The 12,436-nt window shown below is 41.7% G+C and overlaps 1 protein-coding gene across 2 annotated transcripts in view; it reads left to right on the forward strand.

Annotated features, from left to right (window-relative positions):
• Positions 1–11,995, forward strand: part of Prmt3 (protein arginine methyltransferase 3) — an 84,892-nt gene extending 72,897 nt beyond the window's left edge. For both annotated transcript variants that reach the window (XM_055608373.1, XM_055608374.1), the window contains exons 14-16: positions 175–225; positions 417–504; positions 11,133–11,995. In XM_055608373.1, coding sequence (XP_055464348.1) covers positions 175–225; positions 417–504; positions 11,133–11,242 — 249 coding nt within the window. In that variant the 3' untranslated portion in view covers positions 11,243–11,995. The remainder of the gene's footprint in view (positions 1–174; positions 226–416; positions 505–11,132) is intronic.
• The last annotated feature ends 441 nt before the right edge of the window (positions 11,996–12,436 follow it).

The following is a 12,436-nucleotide window of genomic DNA, read 5'->3' on the forward strand; positions in this document are numbered from 1 at the left end:
CTTCATTTTACTTAGAACATCTTTTCCTGAAAAAATAGTGATGAATAAGTGTGTGACATGTCTAGTCTTTAAGATAATTTCCAATTTGTCAAGTCTTAAAAGGCTGAATGGTTAATGATTACATCATGTTAATTAGTTTAATGATCAATAATATTGCATTTTTTTAAATCATAGGCAGTTGCTGGCTACTTTGATATATGTTTTGAGAAGAATTGCCACAACAGGGTAAGTATCAATCATGAGTTATTCGTAAGGATTATGCAGAGTACTGTGTTTGATTTGTGCCCCAAGGTGTTTGATCAGAAGCGTTTTGCTGTCGTAAGCAATTGCTGCTTGTATTTGATGTAGTAGATTAATGTACCATGATATTAAAAATCATGTACTTCATCAGATACTTCTGAACTTTCCCAATGCAGGTTGTGTTCTCTACCGGCCCCCAGAGCACCAAAACACACTGGAAGCAGACAGTGTTTCTGTTGGAAAAGCCATTTCCAGTTAAAGCAGGTGAGAAAGCAAAGCAAAACATTGCCTCTATCCTGGGGCGAATGGTGGTCACTACCATGTCAGTTTATTTAGGAGAACAGAGCAGATGCTACCTGCCTACGTGTGTTTAAAGTATTCCAAACATATTTTAGGGACTAGAAAGATAGCTCAGCTGTCAATGGCACATGCTGCTCTTCCAGTGGACCCAATTTCATATTCTAGAACCCCTATCTGGTAGCACACAACCGCCTCTAACCTGGGGATCCAACATTCTCCTCTCACTTCCGCAGACACCCACACGTACACACACACAAATAGTTTAAAAATCCATGTTAAGAAAAGTTTCCAGTTTTAAGTCTTTCGAGTCTTACAAGTTTGTTGTTTAGTTTTTTTGTTAAGCTGCTTTTGGGTACTAAAGGTTAAACCTATTATACCTATTTAATCCCTAATCTTTACACATGCTAGACAAGCATTCAACCACTAAGTAACATGATCAACCCCTAAGTCTGATTTTTACCTTCTAAAATAAATAATACTATGCACCTCAAAACTGCCACAAAATAATTCAGAAAAAAATTTATAATTTGTTATTATTTTATGTGTGTTTGATATTTTGTTTGCATGTATGTATGTGTGCTGTATACACACATATGCTGTGGAGATAAGACGAGGCCATTGGAGCACTGGAACTGGAGTTACAGATGGTTGTGAGCCACCATGTGGGTGCTGAGACCCAGGTCTACTTTGAGAACAGCAGTGTTCCTTTTTTTTTTTAATTTTTAAATTTATTTTTATTAATTATAGTTTATTCACTTTGTATCCCAGCTGTAGCCCCCTCCCTCATCCTCTCCCAATGCCACCCTCCCTCTTCTTTTCCTATCCCCCTCACCCAGTCCACTGATAGGGGAAGTCCTCCTCTCCTTCCATCTGTCCCTAGTCTATCAGGTCTCATCAGGACTGGCTTCCTTGTCTTCCTCTGTGGACTGGTAAGGCTGCTCCCCCCTCAGGTGGATGTGATCAAAGAGCCAGCCCATGAGTTCATGTCAGAGACAGTTCCTATTCCTATTATTGGGGAACCCTCTTGGACACTGAGCTGCCATGGGCTACTTCTGTGCAGGGGTTCTAAGTTATCTCCACAGCAAGTGTTTTTAACTGCTGAGCCATCTCTCTAGCCTCCAGAAAAATGTCTCTTTAGTATATAACTAGTAAACGATAATGTAGATATGACTAATAGAAAATGTTTTATTTCTGAATTGACTAAACCATTATCCGCAATAATGTATGAGACTCACTCAGTGGTTACTGTTCTCAGGACAACTTTGTACAGAGAATTCCAGTAGAGGAAAGGAAGTGTCTGTGCTGAAGCTGTGGCTATCACTCCTAAGTGTTATAGCTTCATAACTCTCTACATACATGAATGGATATAGTTACACCTTTAAGCTTCATAAGTGTGGTATTGGAGGAGTCTTTTACAGCCTCAGTTTTTCTCATTTCATTTTTTAATGTGTTTACATATGTTATTTATTTGACACACATTTGTTACTGATTTTGAGACAAGGTCTCACTCAGTGCGATCCAGGTTGGCCTCAATCTCAGAGTAATCCTTTTGTCTCAGCTTTCTACATGCTGGCTGCTCTAGCTTTTCTTCCATGTAGCTGCTACATTTACTTAACTTTTCTCTGCCATCATTTAGCTTGTTTTTACTTCTGCAAACCACTGCAGAGATTTCTGTGAGCGTGTGTTGAGAGACTGTTAAGAACATACCAGGAAAGGTAGGGGATGGGCATGCAGGCTTGACGGTGTCCAGCAGCAAGAACATGAGTTCTGTTGTGGTAGATGAGAAGTGGCTTGGGACAGTAGTTCAGACTTTGGATTAGCAGGCTGCATAGCGATTCAATGTTAAAGCTTCTTTTAAAATTACAGAATCTGTGTGCCAGTGTTAGGATCTGATGGAGCTGAGCAGAGACTGCATATGCCAATATGCTAAGCTCTGTATCCTTCCACTTCCTGACACTCTGAGATGGCTTCACTTTCACTGTTGCTGCATAAACTGGAGGTGCAGATGAGGCTGTTAGGGGAGAGCTGCACCATGCTCTCACTTCATGTTTCAGTGATGTCTGCGGGAATGAGACGTTGACAGCATCATTGTCTCTGAAGAAGGCTGCAGCATAGCACAACTGACTTAACACATGAAGCTTAGCTTTCATTTTTGTAGCTCATGTTGGACTTGCATGGAAACTTGAAGGTATTTCTTGTAGCCAGGTTGCCATCCTAATACTAGGACTTTAAGATTAGGCCTGCCCCCATCATATATTCTAGACTTTGGGGCGGGGGGGAGCAGATAGCCTTTAAGCTTGCTCCTCCAAATTCTCTTCTAACTGCAATTAAATACTTGATAACTGGCAAAAATTTGAAAAATTCTCCCTACTTTTCTAGTCATCCCTAAGATGACTGGCCCGTGGGCTTTTCCTAGTGTTATGAAGGCGTGTGATGCTAAGGTTGCCTTATATCCCCACTTAACACTTTTTTATCCCCTGCTGTGGTAATGAATAGAGGCTAGAAGTTACTTGTAAGGCAGATGACTAAAGAGGACAATTCTGCATAGAAGGCTGATAGAAGATTACGTAGTATGATGGATAAAAAAGAGCAGACAGACAGACAGACCTGAATACTGTAGTTCACCACGACTCCAGTAGTTCTCACAGGTTGTAGGTTTCTATCAGTCAGAAGGCTGACTTTATTTCTGAGATGGGGTTTCTCTGTATAGTCTTGGCTGTCTTGGAACTTGCTTTGTAGACCAAGCTGGCCTCAAACTCAGAGATCTGCCTGCCTCTGCCTCCCAAGTGCTGGGATTAAAGGGATGTGCCACCACTGCCCAGTAAGTGCTGCCTTCATGAACAGTATTCAGTAGGGACTCAAGAAAGACTGTCCCTTTGTGGTGGGAATCTGTTATCCCAAACATAAGGGTTACCTGCATGTACCCAGGAAAGCTTTGAAGTGAGCCTCAGATGGACTGAACTGCAGGAAGCACAGTGACCACAAGGGAAGTGAGGAAACCTGACACTCTGTGAGTCCTCCATAGGTGGCTTTTGTTCAGACACCAAATGCAGAGAAATATGAGCTCAGAAAGACCCAGAAATGACAGAATTAGCAGAGAAGCACATTGAAATAAGTCTGTTTTCTGTGAGAAGATAATATACATGAATGTCACTGTGGAGGTAGAAATAGAGGTGTCTTAGTGAAAGGTTGTGGGGTTTATCAGGACAGGTCATTAAACCTGATAGTTGATGAAAGTACTTTGAAAATGAGCAGGGTATTGGCAAATGCCTGAAGGAAAGGTATGGGTATTTAAGGTCATCCTCTGCTTCATAGTGAGTTCAAAGCCAGCCCGAGCTATATGAGACTTTGCCTTGAAAAAAGCCTCTCTCAGATAGATAGATAGATGATAGATAACTAGATAATAGACTAATATAGATGCTTGATTGATAGGCTGGTAGGTATAGATGATTGATAAATCTCAAAATGAGGGGGAGATTTAACAAGCAAACATTGGGTTTCTCGATGTATAGGGAATTCTAAGTTCCCTCTCCTCAGTGAATAACAGGTGTCCCTGAGAGAAGCAGGGAGAAGAGGCATAGGGCAGAAAATACTTATGGTATAATGGCCAAATCTTCTACACTTGATAATAACTAGAACCCACAGACTGAAGAAAGTTACTGAAACTCAAGTAAGATAAATATGGACATAAAACAAGTAGCATAAGTTGCTAATCAACAGATTAGAAAAGAATCCTTTATAAGCCAGATCAAAAAAAAAAAAAATATATATATATATATATACACACACACACATACATACACAGAGGACAAAGAAAGAAAAGCCTCAGATCCACATCAGAAGGCTGACAAGATGGCTCAGTGGGTACAGGTACTTGTTGCCATGCTTGACGATCTTAAGTTCAATCCTTGAGACCCACACGATAGAAAGAGAGGATCAACCTACAGTTCCTTTTTATTTTTTTTTAAAGATTTGTTTATTTATTTATACAGCATTATCATACACGTACATACATTAAATTAATTAATTAATAATAAATGTAGTTTTAAAAAGGAAAAAAAATGTTTGAGACCTGTACATTTAGAACTACAGAACATCCTAGGCAAGGAGGCACATGCCTTTAATCCTGGCACTTTAATCCCAGGCAGAGGCAGGTGGCCCTCTGTGAGTTAGTGGCCAGTCTGGTCTATAGAGCAAGTTCCAGGGCAGTCAGGGCTACACAGAGAAACCCTGTCTCAAAAAAACAAAACAAAACAAAACAAAGAAACAAAAAAGAACTACAGACCATTATTGAGAGAAGCTAAATTCTAAATGAATGGAGAGATGCACTGTGTGGTTGATGCATTCTCTGCACCTTAAACAAAGACTAACACAAGTGCTTAGTGGACTGTGGGGGCAATGTTTTTGACAAAAACATTTATTATGTTTTATTTATTTATCTGGGTGCACACATGGCACAGTGCTCATGTGGCAGTCAGAGGGCTTGGGGGGAGCTGGTTCCCTCAGTCCAGAGTGTGGGTCCCAGGATTGAAGTCAAGTCCTCAGGCTTGGTAGTAGCAATGCCACTGAACCATCGCCAACCCTAGAGATTTAAATGTGAGGGTTTTAAACTGTAAAGCACATGGTCAACAGATCGCCTTTTGAGGTTTGTAGGGTGACAGTTTTATGAAAGGGAATGTTGACAAGGCTCTGCCATCAAAAAATTTAACTCCTCATTGGACAGTTTTGTCTGGATAAAATTCAGACTTCTCCCCAAGGCCATTTATATAGAAATCTCTTCTTTCATCCTTCCTACCTCCACCCTTTGGAGTCTTTAGACTAACTCATGAACTAGTTATACTTTCTGATTTCAGGGTCTTGTACTTGGGGATCAAACCCAGAGCTTCACAGATGCCTTAGCAAATGCTCTGCCACTGAGCTGCATGTCTGCAGCAGTTAGAGTGCTCATTTCTTAGCTCCTTGTCCAATTTTCTTAAGCATTTCCTTGGATTTATCTAAGACACATTTTCTGCAGATGCAGCTGTGTGGCTTCTCTGTGTGAGTTCCACTTCATCTCTGCTCACTTTTAACTCTTACTGGTGTCTGCAATTAATGGCCTCCTATGCTGCTCTCTAGTGCTGGAATTACAGGTGTGCACCACCATATCCTCAAGGAACATATTAAGCATGGTCATGCAGATATTCTGCCTAGACTGTTTCTATGTCTGTATGTTTGTGTGTCCATGCTTATATCTTCAGCAATGGCCGATGATGTTTCATAAACCCTGTAAGAGTTGACTGAATCCTTAGAAAACAACAAGATGGCTGGACCCGGTGGTCTACGCTTGGGAGGCTGGACCACATGGATCTTTGAGTTCAAAGGCAGTCTGGTCTACATAGAGAGGTCCAGGCCAGTCAGGGGTATACAGTGAGACCCTGTATCCATTTTTAAAAGAAGAAAGAAAGGAAGAGAAAAAACAAACAAACAAACAAAAACAAAGAAAAGAAAGATAGGAGTTTTCTGATTAAGAATGCATGAAATAAGAATTCAGGCAGAGCTGAGTGTGGTGGCTCTCACCTGTAATTGTAGCACTTGCGTAGGCAGAGGCAGGGGAATCTTTGTGAGTTCTGGGCCAGCCTGGTATACAAAGGGAGTCCAGGACTGCCAGGACTACACAAAGAAACCCTGTCTCGAAAAACAAAGAGAGAGAGAGAATTCAGCCAGAATCCATTTGGTTAAGGAACAAAAATCCACTAGGTTTTTGTTTATTTACAAACTAGTTCTAAAGATAATTGCAAATAAACTGCTCACTTTAGAATTTGGGGTTCCTCTAGCTTGGTGGGAGGACTGCCTCCAAGATGAATAGTTTAGTTGCAGAAGACTTCCTTTCAATGTGTGGTGTTTCTTTGCCTCTGAAAATAGTACACAGTTTTGTTCCATATTACACATCTATTCTGTGTCAAAAATCCTAATCTGTCTTATGTTGAGATTTGAAAATATGATTGTGATCAGGATGTTTCTTTCCACACACTAAGCTTGCCCAGGCCGATTCTCTCTGTACACCAGGAGCTTGCTGTGGGTACCAGCATCAGCCATTTACATCTGTCTGACACTGACTAATTACTCTTATCTAGCCTACTGTGCCAGCCACTGCTTTGGCACTTTAGTTAGGCATGGACAGTTGAAGGGGCTCAGCAGTATGAATTATGTGTTTACCACTGTGACCCTTCACACTATTTAATTAACTTCAGTAAGTGTGTATTGCACCCTAATCTTTGAAATTACTACTGTGGAAGAGAGATCTTTTGTTTTCTCTTCAAACATGAGAATAGCAACAATGTCTGCTTCATGTTTAAGGTAGTTCATGTTTAATGTTCCTACCAGTGTTGTGAACACTATGAACAAACAGTGTTCTTGCCACTGTTTGTTTCAAATAAGGTCAGTTATTTTAACAATTCTGTTGGGTGCATAATTTTATCTTTACTTTCTTTGTTGTCTTTATGTCTTTGAGACAGCCTCACTCTATGGTCCAGTATCTCCTGCCTTTGCCTCCTGAGGTGCTGAGATTCTGTGCCGGTCACTGCCCAGCTTTGTATTTGTATATGTAATTTGCATTTGTCTGATTACTAGTGGCATTTTGTTGTTGTTGTTATTGGGATTTGTATCTTTTGTGAGGATTTGGGGTTTGTTTGTTTTTGACTCTTTAAACCTTTTTTTAAATTTATTTATTTTTATTAATTATAGTTTATTCACTTTGTATCCTAGCTGTAGCCCTCTCCCTTATCCCCTCCCAACCCCACCCTCCCTCCCTCATCCACAATGTCCCTCCCCAAGTCTACTGATATGGGACATCCTCTTTCCCTTCTCTCTGACCCTAGTCTATCAGGTCTCATCAGGACTAGCTGCATTCTCTCCCTCTGTGGCCTGGTAAGGCTGCTCCCCCCTCAGGAGGAGGTGATCAAAGAGCCAGCCACCAAGTTCATGTCAGAGACAGTCCCTGTTCCCATTACTAAGGAACCCACTTGGACACTGAGCTACCATGGGCTACATCTGTGCAGGGATTCTAGGTTATCTCCATGCGTGGTCCTTGGTTGGAGCATCAGTCTCAGAAAAGTCCCCTGTGCCCAGATTTTTTGGTTCTGTTGCTTTCCTTATAGAGCTCCTGTCCCCTCCAGGTCTTTCTATCTCCCCCTTCTTTCATAAGATTCCCTGCACTCTGTCCAGGATTTGTTTTTTTGAGACAGTCTCACTATGTATTCTGGCTGGCTGGACCAGACTGGCTTTGAACTTGCCATCCTCCTGCCTCTGCCTTTGCCCTTGAGTTCTGGGCAACAAGCAGGTGCTACCACATCCTGCCCTTTCCCTCAATTTTTAGATGGGTTATTTGTTGTCACTTAATTGTAAGAATTGTTTGTGAAAAATGGAAAGTTCTTTATCAGATTGCTTATACCTCCATCCAAATTCCTACCACATCTCTCCAAAGAATAGAAATTTTTAGTGAGTTTTAGCATGTCAGTCATTGATAGCATGTGCTTTGTGTGCCGACCTGCTGGTTCCGAAAAGAATGTGTGTTGTGTTGTGTTTTGTTTTTTTCTGGAACATTCACTCTTGCTCTCTACATTTAGGTCTATAATCTATTTTGTGTTCACTTTAAGAGTTAGTAATTCATCTTTTTAGTTGTTCCATCTTCATTTCTTGACAGAACTGTCCTTTTCCCATTTAATTACCTTGGCTCCTTTGTCAAGAATTAATGGGCCATATGCATATGGGTCTCTTTCTGAGTGCACACTTTGTTCTGTTGATCTATGTGTCTGTCCTTAAGTCAGGAGGACACCATCTTTATAAGGTCTTGAGTCCTCTTACTTGCTCACATTCTGTGTACATATAAATTTTAAAGGCATCTAAATTTCTGCTCGTAAGCCCCACTGGGACATTGACAGGATGTGTTGAGTCCATAAATCTGTTGGAATGCAGTCCACACAGTGCTTAGTCCATCCCTTGTGCATGTCTCCTCATTAATTTTGATGTAGCAGTGTCTCATGGTTATAGATGGGCATAAGTTCCATTTTCTCTCTATCATGTACCATAACAAGTCTATTTAATTTACCATGCAGTGGCAACTCTTTCCTAGTTTCAGAATCAATAAATGAGAAATCAGATCAAGTTTATTGGTATAAAATAAAAGTTTAAAACTACAAAAAGAGATGGCTCAGTTGGTAGAGTGCCTGCCCTGTGGGCATGAGGACCAGAGTTCAAATCTGCAACACCCATGTAAAAGGCTAGGTGTGATAGCATATGCCCATAGTCCTGTGGCTGACCAGGCAGAGACAGCTTGATCTGTGACACTCTCTAGCCCATTAGTGTAGCCCAGTTGGTTTGCTTCAGGTACAGTGAGAGACTCCCTTTCTCAAAGAAATAATAAAGTTGGCCCAGGAGTGATGACGCATAGTTTTAATCCCAACATTGGGGTTGAGCGGGGGAGCAAGAAGCAGGTGGACTTCTATGACTTTAGGGCCACCCAAGGCTACAAAGTGAGACCCTTTCTCAGAAAACAAAAACAAAATAAAGCGGACCTGGCAACTGATAGCTTCTGGGAGAGGGACAATTTTCTCTGTAGCCCCTGGTAAGTAGGCCATACTCCATATAGGGCCACACACATCTAATGAAATAGGAGCAGCACAAACTGGACTTGAATGCATTTTTTTAAAAAGAGAATCTGGGCATTGTTGAACACACCTTTAATCCCAGCACTCAGGAGGCTAAACAGGTAGATCTCTGTGAGTTCAAAGTCTGGTCTACATAATGAATTCAGTAGTGTGTCTTAAAAATAACAATAGCAACAAAAGGGCATACAGTTGGATGGGAAGGGAAGGGAGAATGGATCTGGGAGGAGTTGGGGGCATAGGAGTGAATATGATCAAAACATATTGTATGAAACTTCTAAGGAACTAATAAAAAATAAATTACAAAAATTTAAATGGGGAGCAGTTGAGGAAGGTACCCACCATTGACCGCTGGTCTCCACACAAGTACATCTTAAAGAGGTGCATATAAAATTGTTGGTAAGAACAACCAACATTATTATACATTTTAAACTGCAAATTCTCTTAGATCTAGTGAATATAGTAATGCCTTTGTTTCTTCTTTAGGTTAAGGCCATAACAGATAAGTATAATTTATTATAATTATTCAGTTGTATAATTTAGATACTAATGCCAGTACAGAAAGATATGAACAGGTAGTGAAGCTGAGAGCATTTCACGTTCATATTAGTGTATTTAGTCATAACAGCTGTTTCAAGTAGATGGGGGCATTGCTATACAGCAGAGGTGCAGAGACTTGACCTCATTAAGTCCTGGTTCTTGGCTAGGGAGACAGCTCAATGGTGAAGCACTGGCCTAGCACATGATAAGCTCAAGGATTGGTCTTAGCATTAAAAAAAAAAATTCTCCCAGTGATTAGAGTGTGGCCTTGTGGACAGGACTGAGCTCTCTGAATATCATCTGAAAAGGATGAACAGTTAGACAGTGTGCTTTCTTCACAGCTGTTTTGTAGCCATTGAGGGAAAAAGATCCTGTGAACACTTTCTGATAGCTTAATGCAAAGGACAAGTTAAATGGATATTCCCATCAGTTATGTACCAGTGATTAACCTGAGTATGGTGGGGTGCCTGGGACCATCTGACTAGGAACCATGAATCATGGTTACATCTGCTGTTCATGAGTATGCCAACCTGAGATAGTTTTATTTCATTTTCTTAATGATACAGAGAAAAGGCTTGGTGTGTTGGCTCACAGCTCCAGGGCCAGCCTTGGCTGTATAGTGAGTTATGAGTCAGCCTTGGGTTACAGAGTGAGACCCTGTCTTAAATAATAATGACCACAACATAGAGGAGTATATATAGCATCAGAGCCACAGGCACACATTAGTTTACACATCAACATAGAATTTACTTTCAGGTTTTGCTGAGTGGATTGTGCCCAGCCACACTGCCACACTGTTTCTTTCATTGGTCTAATTATGAGTCTTGCCTAACTGCAAAGACACAGGGAGTATATGAGCAATGAAACCATCATATCCCAAGAACTGTTCTGTTTATTTTAGTCCTGTGTTAGAGTTGGGGAGTAGATTAGTGCAGGGCTTTTGTTTTTAAATGTGGTATATGTTCATTGTTCAGACAGTTAAACACACACGCTCACGTGCTCGCTCGCACGTACACACACAGAGTCATTCTTCCCTACACCTTGTGTCCATCCACAGTGTGAAGCTGTGCCTGGGGCTGTGGTATGATCTTATTTAGGCAGGGGTGCTGAGTGTACCACTGTCAGTCTGTCTTTGTTGCTTTGAGTAACTCTGCAAAGATGTGGAAAGTTAAAGGAGGTTTGAGCAAAAAGGCATGCAGATAGTCCTTTGAGGCTTCAGGAAAGCCTGGCTGGTCTGTGTTCATGGTTGCACCCACACACACCTCTGGAGGTTCTTCCTGTTCATAGTGGCAGGACCCTGAAAGCCAGCAGCCATGTCTTGTGCCTCCATGATCACAGAAAAAGAGAACCACTGGGTGCTGTGTGTTCCCACTAGCCTGTTTTCACCACATGCTATGCCTTTCTTTGTAGGTGAAGCCTTGAAAGGAAAGATCACAGTTCACAAGAATAAGAAGGATCCTCGGTCCCTCATTGTGACCCTGACCTTGAACACTTCAACTCAGACTTACAGTCTCCAGTGACCATCACAGTCTGCAGCTGCCACAAAGCCTGAAGCACATCCAACTCTCTGTCTTTAAAGTAGGGTAGAGGGCTCAGTGGGAGGGGCAGACTCCTCAGGGCTGTGGCACAGCTGGTCCTGGCCCTGCAGCTCCTGGGAAAGCTCATGGAGGATTGAGCCCTCCTCCTGCTTCTGCTCCTGGGGATCCTAGTCACAGAAGCCTCTTGGCCAGATTAGCTCAGTCTCTCTTCTACTAGAGTAAGAGTCCTTTTAATTGGCTTACTTTTGGAACAGTTATAGTCTTTTTTTTGTAAGTTTCTTACTATAAATTTTGTTTTTTATAACAGCAGCACAAAGCAGTGTTTTATTGTAGATTTCCTTTCTGGAGGAACAGTTTTTAATTACATTCTTTGCTGTACTATCAGGATATCTCAAGACTAGAGAGCCAGTGGACAGGACAAAGCAGCGGTTCCTGCAGACGCTGTTTGCAGAGGCTAACTGTGGTCCTTCCCACCCACCTGCAGCTCTCAGCTCTACCTCCTCGGTGTTCTCTGGCCACAGAGTAGCATTGCGGGGATGTCCACCTTCCGTGTTTAGCCTAGGTGTGATTGACTCTCCTCAGGATGGGGAAGATGTATGCCTCTCTAAAATGCTGCCTCTTTAGGCCAGGTCTCTGTGCCAAGGTCACGTATGCATCTGCTAATACTATAAAATCATGCTATTCGGGTTGAAAGAATGAAAAATATTCAATAAAATATATAACTATTGAAAAAAATGAAAGCTTTTCATCACACTGAGTCCTGTTGTGAAGGTGTAAACATTTAACAAGTCAGGAAAAGAAGTTGATTTCAAGAAAACAGTGGCTTCAGCAGGCCAGCCTGGCATGTTCTTTGCCCAGGGAGCTCAGGCTAGCTCCGAAGTAGGTCAGTTCCTGTCCAGCTGCAGATCCCAGTATAGTCTCTTTCCTTAGCCTGACTTCCTTTCATGGAGATGCTTTGTTAATACAACTCAGGTGTTCAAGTCAGTGCCTCAGTGAGTGGAGGTGACAGTATTGTCATCATTGTTCATTGAGGGAGCTCTTCCCAGGAGCACCAGACTCAGCAGGCTGGCTCCTACCCAGCCCAAGGGTAAGATTACAATATGAAAGAACTGGACTTACAGTGCTGGGAAGAGACCCATCAAATTTTGTATTTTGTTGTATTTTGTTTTGCAGTTT

Source organism: Psammomys obesus, unplaced genomic scaffold (assembly GCF_907164565.1).
Source record: "Psammomys obesus unplaced genomic scaffold, mPsaObe1.curated_primary_1811, whole genome shotgun sequence".
Classification (NCBI taxonomy): domain Eukaryota; kingdom Metazoa; phylum Chordata; class Mammalia; order Rodentia; family Muridae; genus Psammomys; species Psammomys obesus.